The sequence below is a fragment of the Gymnoscopelus microlampas genome (genome assembly GCF_963454915.1).
Source record: "Gymnoscopelus microlampas genome assembly, chromosome: 12".
NCBI lineage: Eukaryota > Metazoa > Chordata > Actinopteri > Myctophiformes > Myctophidae > Gymnoscopelus > Gymnoscopelus microlampas.
In genome coordinates, this window is record NC_139949.1 from 31,131,444 (window position 1) to 31,143,943 (window position 12,500).

A 12,500-nucleotide genomic window follows, 5' to 3' on the forward strand; every position below is an offset into this window, starting at 1 on the left:
ATCCACCTCCCCTCCATTCCCTCACCGGTGACAATCAACTGCCTCTCCCAGCTGACGGTTGCCGCGGCATTGCTCGCGATGCAGGTGTAGTTCCCGTTGTGCTTCAGCGTCACCTTGGAGATCTGCAGGGAGCTCATGAACTCTTTGGTCTCGATCCCGACGCCGGAGGCGGAGCCCGGCACGATGAGCTGGCCGTCTTTGTGCCAGGTGATGCGTATGGGCATGTCCCCAGATGACACCACGCAGGCGATGTACATGAGCTTCCCCACCGAGGTAGAGGGGATATCGAACGGCTGGATCAAGGGTGGCACTGTTGGGGAGAAGGGAGGAAGAGTGGGGAGAGGTCAGAGTGATATTGGGAGCGCAAGACAGCGTGGAAGAAAAGAGTGGCGCTGTGGCCCTCTGGAGCAACGCTGAGAGAGAGCGAGAGAGAAATAGAAGAGAGAGAAGGTCATTGGCCAGCGGGCCCCCTCTACTCGGCCCCTCCCAGCAGCCCATAATAGCTGTTCTGGTTAGAGTCCAATTGGCAGGAGGAAGTCATTCTGTTGCCATAGTAATGGAGGCCGGGGTGGGTGGGTGGGGGGATACTACAGCTGAGACATCTGGGGGATTTAATCTAGGCCTCATTATTATTCATCTAATTAAATCAGAGACACACTCACACACACACAGGCGCTCGTACGCATACACAAACACCTTTAAACACCTCTGCAACCTGCATCACAGCCATTCTTACCCCACTCACGGCAAAACAAAACGCAGCAATGCGCTAAAATATTAATCCATCTAAAAAATAAAAATCTACATCTACCTCCACCTTATGATAAAACACAGATCTCTCCACCTCCATCTTTCTCTGCCTCAGTCTATGCTCCGAGCTCCATGTCCCCATGGCCCTTACCCAGTGGTGGACAAAGTATAAACTACTCAAGTAAATACTCAAGTATTCAAAAGTACAAATTATGAAGTGAATTTGATCAAATTGACAGAAATGTTCTAAAATATTGAAAATAGCCGATCTGCAAGCTAAGAACGCATTGCGTTGAAATATATGAATAAGTCCTTAATTCATAATATATTTTTTGTACGTTTGGGTCCCATGAGTGCCTTCCTAGAAATGTAGTGGAGTTTAAAATGTAGCAGGACTGTCCACCACTGGCCCTTACCTTTGACGGTAACATGGACCGTCTGGTTGATGGACAGCTGGGGCTGGATCAGAACACTGCACAGATAGGTGCCCTCGTCGGCCCCCTTCTGCACGTCTGTCAGCCGCAGTGTGCCATTCTCAAACACCACCTGACGGTGGTTGTCAGGCAGCTGCATGCCATCCTTGAGCCACTTGATGGAGTAGTAAGGGTAGCCAATCACGCGGCACGTTATGTAGGTGTTCCTCCCTGCCACTGCCGTGATGTCGCGCATGGCTCTGATTCTGGGCGGACCTGGAGATACCAGGGGAGAAGAGGGAGGGAGGGGAGCGAGGGAGAGAGAAAGGGGGGGGGGGGTTTGGGGGGTGAAGAGATGGAGGACATGGAAGAGTGAGGAAGGGAGGAAGTAAAGGTTCAGGGACAGAGTGGTTGAGGGGTTGGAGAGGGAGGTTAGTTATGCTCCCTTCACTGAAGGAAGACTGTGGATATTTGTTACTGTTAAGCCTAGCCAGTAATTCTATGGTGATCTACTGCAAGTGAAGGTGTGGATGAAGTGTGCCTCTACGTTACCCTCTGCTACACTGTCCCATGGCCTACTTGAGGAGACATTGGAACAGAGAGAGAGAGAGAACGGATATTTTGTCAGAATAAAGTGACAACGCTGGCAGATGGATAGGGCCAGCCAGAAAGATATACAGTATAGACAGAAGTTATGGATGGATGGATGGATGGATGGATGGATGGATGGATGGATGGATGGATGGATGGGTAGATAGGTAGATAGATAGATAGATAGATAGATAGATAGAGAGATAGATAGATAGAGAGATAGAGAGATAGATATATGTGGTTGTGTTGTTTGTGTGTACTTTATTTACCATTAACTATCACTAGCCAACTACAAGTACAGGTGTGTGTGTGTGTGTGTGTACTGTATATAGGTGTGATTTGTGTGTGGAGTGCGCGTATATATTGAAAAGCAGACAGGCACCTCTTACGTTTATGCGCGCTTGGTACTCGGCGCTACCGGCCGAGTTGCGTGCGGCGCAACGATACACTCCCCCGTCGCGGATGAGCGGGCTGCTGACGTTGACGTGCGACACGGTCAGACCGTCCGACAGCGTGTACTGGCTGGTCTTGTAGGCGGAGTCCCGTGCCACCGGCTCGTCGTCCAGCGTCCACGTGATGGAAGGGGGTGGCGCTCCCTTGGCCCCGCACATGAGCGAGAAGGGCTCGCCGGGGTTAACCACGCGCTCGCTGAACGAGGACACGATGCGCGGCGTGCCGTCTGCAGCAAGGGGAGGAGGGAGGGAGAGGAAAGGAAAGAAGGAATGAAAAGAAAGAGAGAGTTTTTAGAATCACACGTTGTAAACGTTTTAGTTCTTTTTAGTTATGTATTATAGTCCTTGTTACTGCCAAGTGCCAACCTCTACTGTTTGGTTTGGGGGGTAGCCGCTTTTCACCTGACAGTGGTATGTTTCACTGGGAGGGTGTGATGCGTGCAGAAGAACACGCTATCCCTCCCCATACTGCTACCTGCTGAACAGGCGCCCTGACAAACCTGTAGGAGTGGCTAGTGCAGCAACAGGGAATGCCCTCCCGCCCATGAGCATGACCAATAGTGTTTGTTGGAGTGCCTGGCCAAGCCGGAGGCACCGTGGTAGAATCGAAGCTCCAAGGCAGCGGCCAGAAACATTATCCCTGAGCCACCCGGACACTCCCAAGACGTGAAATTGTGATCTTTGTCGCCAGTGCTCATACAACACCCTCCCGTTCCACATATACGCCCACACTTTGTCTTCGTATCATCTTCATTGCCATCTACAGCATTGGTTCTCAAAGTGGGGTCCGGGGACCCCCAGGGGTACTTGAGGGGGTTCCAGGGGGTCCCAAGCTAAATGATGGACAGGAAACAAATGGACCCTTATGGGTCTGTAACTCTGAGAGTGTACAAATGGAACCAAATGGACCCTAACAGGTCCATTTGGTTCCATTTGTACACTCTCAGAGTTAAATTAACATTGATTTTACAATATAAATTGGGGTCCCAGGGATAGAAATGTCATTAAATGGGGGTCCGTAGCCTAATGCATGTCAAACTGGGGGTCATTGAAATTAAAATGGTTGAGAATCTTCTCTTATGGGGGTCCCTGGCATATATTTTCAAATGGGGGTCCGCGGGCTAATAAGTGTCAATTTGGGGGTCCTTGACATGAAAAAGTTTGAGAACCACTGATCTACAGTACATCCAGCTATATCCACATACTGTACCTTCCAGCAGGATGATGGAAAAGTCCTGGGCGGTGTGGCCCTTGCGGGTGGCGAAGCACTGGTAGGCCCCGGAGTGGAACTTCTGTGCGGCGGTGATCTGTAGCGTATCGTTGTGCGAGCCCTGGATGGAAATGTGCTGGTCAGAGACAATGGGCTCCGTGTTGCGGTACCAGGTGACAATGTACTCCGGGGTGCCCTCCACGGAGCAGGTGAAGAACAGCGTGCTGCTGATGCCGGTCTTCAGGCTCTTGGGAGACAGGGTCACTCGCAGCGGGTCTGAAAGAGAGGGGAGGCAATGAAGTCAAAATACTGTATATCTACATATAAAAGCATATCTAGATACATCTAAATATGTCCAGAATGTCTCAAATTTGTTTAAAAATGGATATATGTGTATACAAATATGTAAATACATATACAAATATATATAAATAATGCATTTAAAATATGTCTACAAATGTCTACATGTATGTTTGTGAGAACATGCGAAAAACCTTAAATTATACAAAAGCGTAAACTCTTGTGTGTACCATGCCACCACCAGTCCCAAAACACACATCAGCACATACACCACACACAGAGAGAGAGAGAGAGAGAGAGAGAGAGAGAGAGAGAGAGAGAGAGAGAGAGAGAGAGAGAGAGAGAGAGAGAGAGAGAGAGAGAGAGAGAGAGAGAGAGAGAGAGAGAGAGAGAGAGAGAGAGAGAGAGAGAGAGAGAGAGAGAGAGAGAGAGAGAGAGAGAGAGAGAGAGAGAGAGAGAGAGAGAGAGAGAGAGAGAGAGAGAGAGAGAGAGAGAGAAAAACAGCAATCAGCAGTGACTCAATCAGTTCAAAGCACTCATTAAAAAACAGCTGGAGATATCTCTTCATATCTCTGTTAAGTTGTGTGTCAGTGTGTGTGTGTGTGTGTGTGTGTGTGTGTGTGTGTGTGTGTGTGTGTGTGTGTGTGTGTGTGTGTGTGTGTGTGTGTGTGTGTGTGTGTGTGTGTGTTTGAGTGAGAGAGAGAGAGAGTGAGAGAGAGAGTATGCATATGTGTGTATAAATGTCAGTGAGCAATAAGGCAGCTGGTGGTGAGTGCTGGGGGCCATTTCTGTGCCTCTCAACCCCCCCTCACCCTGTCAGAGTCACAGTGTGTGCTGCTCTGATGTGCCCACTGGCAAAGCCTGACGCTACTCAGTTCATTCTCTGTGTCCCTCTCCCCCTCTCTCTCTCTCGGCCTCTCTTTCATCTCATGTCTTTATTCTCCACACAATGTAGGTTTATAACAGACTCTCTTATAGTCTTGTTATTGTGTGGTAGATAATGTTCAATTCTTTTCAGCACTTATTGTTGATCTCCTCTCCTCTCCCCTCCCCTCCCCTCTCCTCTCCTCTCCTCTCCTCTCCTCTCCTCTCCTCTCCTCTCCTCTCCTCTCCTCTCCTCTCACTCTTCTCTTCTCTTCTCTGATGTGAATGGTGTTGGCAGCATTTTTCAGGATTCAGTCTCATTGAATTACTGCCCTTGCCTTCTTTAGTGTGACCTGATATGATAGGGCATCATACGGCAGGCTCACATTTTGTCACACACTTTAACGTGTGACTTATACATGAGTCTGTATGCCTCAAACCATAAGGGAATGGTGTCTGTGTGTATCTATCTGCCTATCTGCCAACAGAATTTGCAAATAAGAATTGAGAATAAGATTGTTGTTTTTTCTGATACAGATCATACTGATGAACTGTACTGATGGTCTGCTAAGTTTTTTAAATAAAAGTACACACACACACACACACACACACACACACACACACACACACACACACACACACACACACACACACACACACACACACACACACACACTCTGAGGTGACCATATGCTTGCGCACCTATGATGTGCAGTATTCCGGACACCTCTTTGGAGCCGAAGCTGTTGGTGACCTCGCAAGCGTAGCTGCCACTGTCCTCTGGCCTCAGGTCACTGATGGTGAGCCCCGTCAGCCGCCGCGTCCAGCGGGCGTCCGATGGCAGCGGGCGTCCGTCTTTCAGCCAGCGCACCGTGGGACTGGGATACCCACCCGCTATGCATGGCAGCTCCACACTCTGGCCTGCGTACACCTCCCCTGCCTGGAAACTGTCCAGGATGGTGGGGGAGGACTCCGTTGGGTCTGAGACAAAGCAACGAGAGGGAGGAGTTTGTTTTGGACATAGTCAGTAAATACTGAGTAGACAATTTGCTGGAAACATAATTTTGTGTACATTTAGCTATACTTAAACCATATATACTTTGTTAACCGGTGTCCCCCTGGGCTCTAGGTCCGCTCCTTTTACCCCTAAACACCAAATCTCTTTGTCGAAAATAGCTGCTCTGCAGTCAAGCTCACAATGCATTGTGGAGCTGCTATTGTGTTGGCCCCAGAGTTGGGACGTTACCGTTCATGTGGTTAACAGTGTAATGGAACAGAGATCTATTTCTTTTAGTTTTTCTGTCTTGATCCGGGTGAAGACAAAGCTGACTGTTTAGTTTGTCGACAACAACAACAAAATACAGAACATAAAACAAAGCCATCTTCTCACCCATGACGGAGAGCCTGGCGCCGTTGCTCTGCCGTGTCTCGCCACTATACTTGTGTTTGGTGATGCAGCGGTAGGTTGAGAGGGCGTCCTCCTTCTGAACGTCTGAGATGTAAAGCGCCCCGAAGGACGTCAGGGAGAATCTGTTACCTAAAGGAGACACAATCAACACAGTGTCAATAACCCAAAACGATGGCCTCGCTCACATGCTCCTGGTATTCACTCATTCACTCAACTTTGATTTAACAACTCCAACCCTATATGTACTGTATGTTGTTGACCGGGATCCGCCGGGGATCTGATACTTGGACCCCTCTTTTCTTCCCTCTACACCAAATCTCTTTGCTGAAAACAGCTGATCTAAAAGCTCACAAACACGTCACATGGTATGACCTCAGAGGATGTGATTGCTTGAATGGTCAGCAGCAGCACTACCCAACTGATGCTGATCATTCCCAGTAGACCAGGCATTCACTCGTACTGTACAAACAATACACCATCACATAGGCATCATTCATGCATGGATCCTGTACCTCCTGTAATCTGTCTTTAACTGCTGTACTGTCTTTGGCACCTGAATTTCCCCAGTGGGATCTTACTGGACAGATTCAGCATCTAAGCTTTAAATGACAGTCCATCATACGATGCATTGCGTGCCAACAATAGCCGATTTACAGGCTCAGAACCTATCACAACGCAGAGCGTTGTCAGCTTGCAGATCGGCTATTTTGGGTGCGCAAAGCCGCCGTCCGACCAAGTATAAATCGGGCTCAACGTGCACTATTCTACCGCACTTCAGCAAGAGAGCGACCGTCCAGGGACAAATCAAGTTTCCTCTTCGTATTTAATAACCATATTCATGACACACTGATTAGGTGGTGACGAGCAGATCAATAGCATGAAGCCAAGGTTCAAGTGTGTCTGTGTGGGAGGCGAGCTGCCAGGCTCTGGCCTATTTTCCGGTTGGAACTATACCTGAGAACTGACAGGGCCGTTGATTGGAGGGCAAGAAAGAACCACACAGGGTAGAGAGAAGCAGGGACACTTTTGTAATGAGCACGTGCCAGTTTAGGAGCATACGCACACACGTGCACACGCACGCAGGCACGCACGCACGCACACACACACACACACGCACGCACGCACGCACGCACGCACGCAGCAAATCTGTTTGATGATCAGGATGGATATTTCATAGGCTCTACATTTGTCAGCTTCACGCATAGGGGTATGGTGTCTACAGTATGTGTGTAGTAGGCTGGTGGGGATGATGGAGTGTGTGTGTGTGTGTGTGTGTGTGTGTGTGTGTGTGTGTGTGTGTGTGTGTGTGTGTGTGTGTGTGTGTGTGTGTGTGTGTGTGTGTGTGTGTGTGTGTGTGTGAGAGTGTGTGTGTGAGAGTGTGTGTGTAATGGTGTGTGCTTGCATGCATGCGTGCGTGTGTGCACGAGCCGAGCGTGTGTGTGTTCACAAGGAGCATAATATGACCTAAGTCCCAGCGCAGGCTGCAATTTCCCAGCCAGCCTTTGTTTGCACCCCAGAATGAAGCCTTACAGGATAATGACTACTTTAAGATCGCTACTCCCAAAACACCGACAACTCGCCTGTCACAACACTATGACATAGGCAGTGCGGCGGGAGGGAGGGAGAGAGAGAGAGAGAGAGAGAGAGAGAGAGAGAGAGGGAGAGAGGCAGAGAAGGAGGGGGGAGACAGAGAGAGAGAGACAGAGAGAGAGGGAGAGGAGTGGAATGGATCTGTCAAAACCATGCTTCTTCTCTTCAGGAGGTAAGTCAATTCATTCCATCTGCTGAGCAAACACAGAATTAATCACATGATCTCCTTCACTACCTGTCCCTCTTAATCAAGCGGCCTGTGTTTATAGAATCTATCTTTAGCCAAATGTGTTCATCTGAACCCAGCTATCTCCTCTCTCTCTCTCTCTCTCTCTCTCTCTCTCTCTCTCTCTCTCTCTCTCTCTCTCTCTCTCTCTCTCTCTCTCTCTCTCTCTCTCTCTCTCTCTCTCTCTCTCTCTCTCTCTCTCTCTCTCTCTCTCTCTCTCTCTCTCTCTCTCTCTCTCTCTCTCTCTCTCTCTCTCTCTCTCTCCCCCCCTCCCAAGGCTAATTTATACCTTGCTGAATGTCTGTGTCCTCTGACAAAAACTACATAAGTATTTTTCAGTTGAAAATATGTCGTTTTTTATACAACACGGGTGTTCGACAAGGTATAAATTAGCCTTTACAATCTCTCTCTCTCTCTCTCTTCCTCTCTCTCTCTCTCTCTCTCTGTCTCTAAGCAGAGAGGCAGACAGAGTAAAATATTAATTACTAAATCACTGCGCTCCCTCAGCTTTTATTCTTGCTGACTTGACAAGATGAGAAGTAACAGAGTCAATGTGCCACACACACACACACACACACACACACACACACACACACACACACACACAAAATATTCACGTATATGCTACAGTGAAAATACGAATACGGAAAATGTGGGAAATTCCTCACATTTCCCAGCAGTCCAGTAAAGGTCTACATTTCCCGGGAAATGTACACATTTCCCAGCAGACCGGGAAACGTGGGGGAAAAAACTCAACATTCTGCTATCCCACTGAAGGTCTCACTATTAATGGTCACTGTGTTTTCATTCTTCTTGTTAAACAGGTCGCTCTTGTTCGGAATCACATTTAAATACATTTTTCTAATGATGGAGGGAGGAACAATCTGGTCACGTCAGGGACGGGGCATCACCTTTTGTTCAACTTATTCCGTCTGCCACAGCTTGCCAACTCGGACGGCGCGCTCATTGAGGTGTGAGGCCATCACCAGTGTTGCCAGATTTTGTGAGAGATATAAGCAACCAGGCCTAGGAGAACAAGCCCAAAAGAAGCGACTATTATAGGCCACATGTTAAACCTGTATACAGTACATCGGCTATTTGAAAATAGCAGATCTACAAGCTCACGATGCAACAAGTTGTGAGCTTGTAGATCTGCTATTTTCAAAGGAAAAAAAAAAACTTTCGCTGGCCTTTTTCAGCGCTCCAATTAAGCTGTGAAGCGTCTTCTCTCTAGCCACAATTCCTTGTTGTTAACCGGTTCCCTCAGCCGTTTAATCTGCCATATTCCTTATACAGTGTAACTTCAGCAACACTTCAACAGCAAACTCAGTTAGAGTGTTGACAACTATGTTCGGTTGTTTTGTAGCTTTTGTCGCAGCTACTGTAGTGTGAACGCAGCATAACCCTGCTTCTAATTCATTTAATACACTGAGATATGATAGATATGGTGGAGACTTGAGTTTAGGCAAGGTTTGAACGCTCGTAACGGGCTGTTATGAGCTTGTAGATCTGCTATCTTCCTTGCGTGACACTGCACACAACAAAGTATATCAAGCCCTGAACGCAACTTGGAATGTGACATCGACAAGTGGGAAGTTCTGTACACACAAATCGAAACAAACAATGACGTCAGTTGATCAGCCTCATACACAGTCAAATTTTATTCTGAGGATTTGGTTGAAGCATATTGTACAATATGCTTATAATAATACACATTTTTCCATGCTTCGGCACCATAGGTCAATGGCAGCTAGAGGTTACAGGAACAGGTTTGTGACTGGTAGATTGATGGTTCTGCCTTCTGGATAAACAGTAAAGGACTGGAGTGTTATTTTAACTGGGATACTTGAGTTTTCACACCTTCAGAGTTAAATTAACACTCCGGATTTGCCGTGTATGCATGGAAAATCTGGCTAGAGAGTGTGAGTAATTGTTTTCCCTTTGCACATTAGTTACTATTGGTGATCTCTTGAGCAAGGCACTTAACCCCCAAGTGCCCCTGGGCGCTGCTAAGTTGCCAGTAGAGAAAGATAGTGGTTGATGAAATAAATAAGAGCATGATGCATGCTTAACAGCAACATTTAATCCCATGAAGATTTTGTCTTTAGTATCCAATAGACTCTGCTTTGCAACGGGACAAATCTGCCGCTTTGCCAATTGTCATAAGAAGGGGAGAAGGAAAACAATGGAGGTATTTGTGAGGGAAAAAAGTAAAAGAAAAAAGAAATGAAAGCAGAGAATCTATGAATAGGATATACAGTATACATACACGTATATACAGTATATGTGGGTCCGAACATGTCTGTATGCACGTGTGTCTGTCTGTGTGTGTCTGTAAGTAGCAGCCTCGTTTTCTCACATGCAAATGAAGGCGTCGGCACACAGATAACGAGGCCCATATTTCCAGCTCCTCAGCGGGGCCATTATTTATTGATGTTCTGCATCTTTTCCTCCCTCCCTCCCTCCCTTCTATTCTCCAGCTTTCTTCTTCTTCCTCTCCCTGTTGCTAGGGCCCCTCTCACTGTTGCTTGCCATCCCATTTTACTTTTTAGTTTGGTCCATTCCACAATCATTATTACAAAACACAACGCATCGTAAAACCATCAAGGTCACGTGAATGTCATATGCTCATTGTGGCATTCAGCTAAAAATAAAACACTGGCGCTGGAAGCAGCAGTAGCAACCAATGCACTTCGTACAACATTGTATACTATATACAGTGTATATGGATACAGTGCATATATATACATATATACACACACACACACACACACACACACACACACACACACACACTTGTGCGTACGTATGTACGTACGTACGTATGTACAGTACGTACGTACGTACGTACGTACGTACGTACGTACGTACGTACGTACGTATGTATGTATGTATGTATGTATGTATGTATGTATGTATGTATGTATGTATGTATGTATGTACATGTGTGTCCTTCTATTCATGTGGATCTGAGCCCTCCTTTCTCTGTGTCAAGTAATGTAATTTGTACCAGATAGAGAGTCTCTTTAGCCAGACAACTCTGAGAGTCTGTAATTCTTCCCCATAAAAGTTCTGCACAAGTAGCTGTCTTGCTGTTTGTCATGTTTGTCATGTCTTGCTGTTTGTCCAGTCACGAAAATATACCTTTTTTTTTGGTTTTAAATTTCCATTTCTGCTACGCAGCAACTAATTTGATTTACAGCAGGACTTATTTACGCTACTGCAAAGGCAAAATGGTTGTTGGGGGGGGCATCCGCTTTATTTTCAGCAGTTTTTCAGCATTCCCACTGTACAGACTAAGTAAGCAGACACATTTCAAATTTGTATGAGCCAACAATTCTGCCTCAAGAGACTACACTGGATAATAATTAGAAAGTGAGAGGTAACATCATGGTTTCCCTGTTGATCTCTGTCGTGCTGATGACATCATGCCCAAAATTGGAGGGATGGTCGGACGGTGGATAGGAAAATGAATCATGAATATGAAAAATATTCACACAAAACATAGACTTCATGTGGTCAGACTATCAGTCATCTATGATGGCAGTCAGTACTATGATGTCAGTGATCTCCATATTTGGGCAAAGTTTCAGCCCAATTTGACTGACCTTGACTTCCATTATAAATTTATGTTTCACATTTAAAACAATATAAAAAGTGGAAAAAGTTGCTTCCTTGGCTCACTGTAGGCATGCACAAGATATTTCGTGCTGATAGGTCCAGTGGTTTATGAGATTAGCCCCGGACGGAGCCGACGCACACACGCACACGCACACGCACACACACACGCACGCACGCACGCACGCACGCACGCACGCACGCACGCACGCACACACACACACACACACACACAGTTTAATTATGTCCACACATAGGGAAAGCATTCACAAACCATGGATATGTCCTCATGATACAACACGCATCAGCACTCCATGGGCACAAGTAGCGACGGCTCCACCATATATGGCAGCAGAGACAGCACAATACTTTGCCAGCCTTTCTGCCTTGTCTATGGCCATCCCAAGTTGTCGAAGCCCTCCAACAACCAGTCTGTGGGTATGTCCAAGGCTGGATCACCAGAGGAAACAAAGTTCTTAGTCTTGCACTGCTGCTTGGTGTTAAAGCGCTCTCTGTGGTTGTTCTCATGGGCCTGGAATTCTACCCATTGCTATTCCGACAGAGGACGTCGGACATACCGCTTGAAGGCCGGTGGGTCTAATGCCTCTCTTCCCACTAGCTGCACACACACACACGCACACGCACACACACACACACACACACACACACACACAACAACTCTGTTTGATGACCAGGATGGATATTTCATAGGTTCTACATTTGTCAGCTTCACACATAGGGGTATGGAGTCTACAGTATGTGTGTACACATACTGTAGACACCTAAACACATACTTTATTTACATATTTTGGCTGGGCCTGAGAAGACCAATTATTATACATGCAAATGTTGACTGAGTGATGAATTACACCATTGGCCTGCCAAAGTGGATGTGATAAAGTTACACTACGGCCTGTTGACCTACTAGCTAACTGCAGATCAATAGTCCCTCCACACAGATGTAGCTTTGTTTACGTTAGCCACAGCGAGCTCTTTCTCAGTGCTGATCAAAAAAGAACTTACAGTAGAGATAAATACTGTCGCGAAATACTTTAGTCATTCAGATAATAATAATGTT

At 46.8% G+C, this 12,500-nt stretch overlaps 1 protein-coding gene across 5 annotated transcripts in view; it reads right to left on the minus strand.

The window, feature by feature from the left end:
* LOC311056486 (cell adhesion molecule DSCAML1-like) overlaps positions 1–12,500 on the minus strand; it is a gene marked incomplete at both ends in the record, with an annotated part of 75,309 nt that overhangs the window by 25,193 nt on the left and 37,616 nt on the right. For all 5 annotated transcript variants that reach the window (XM_084073133.1, XM_084073134.1, XM_084073137.1 and 2 more), the window contains 6 exons: positions 26–310; positions 1,167–1,439; positions 2,137–2,433; positions 3,417–3,692; positions 5,283–5,561; positions 5,971–6,117. In XM_084073133.1, coding sequence (XP_083929259.1) covers positions 26–310; positions 1,167–1,439; positions 2,137–2,433; positions 3,417–3,692; positions 5,283–5,561; positions 5,971–6,117 — 1,557 coding nt within the window. The remainder of the gene's footprint in view (positions 1–25; positions 311–1,166; positions 1,440–2,136; positions 2,434–3,416; positions 3,693–5,282; positions 5,562–5,970; positions 6,118–12,500) is intronic.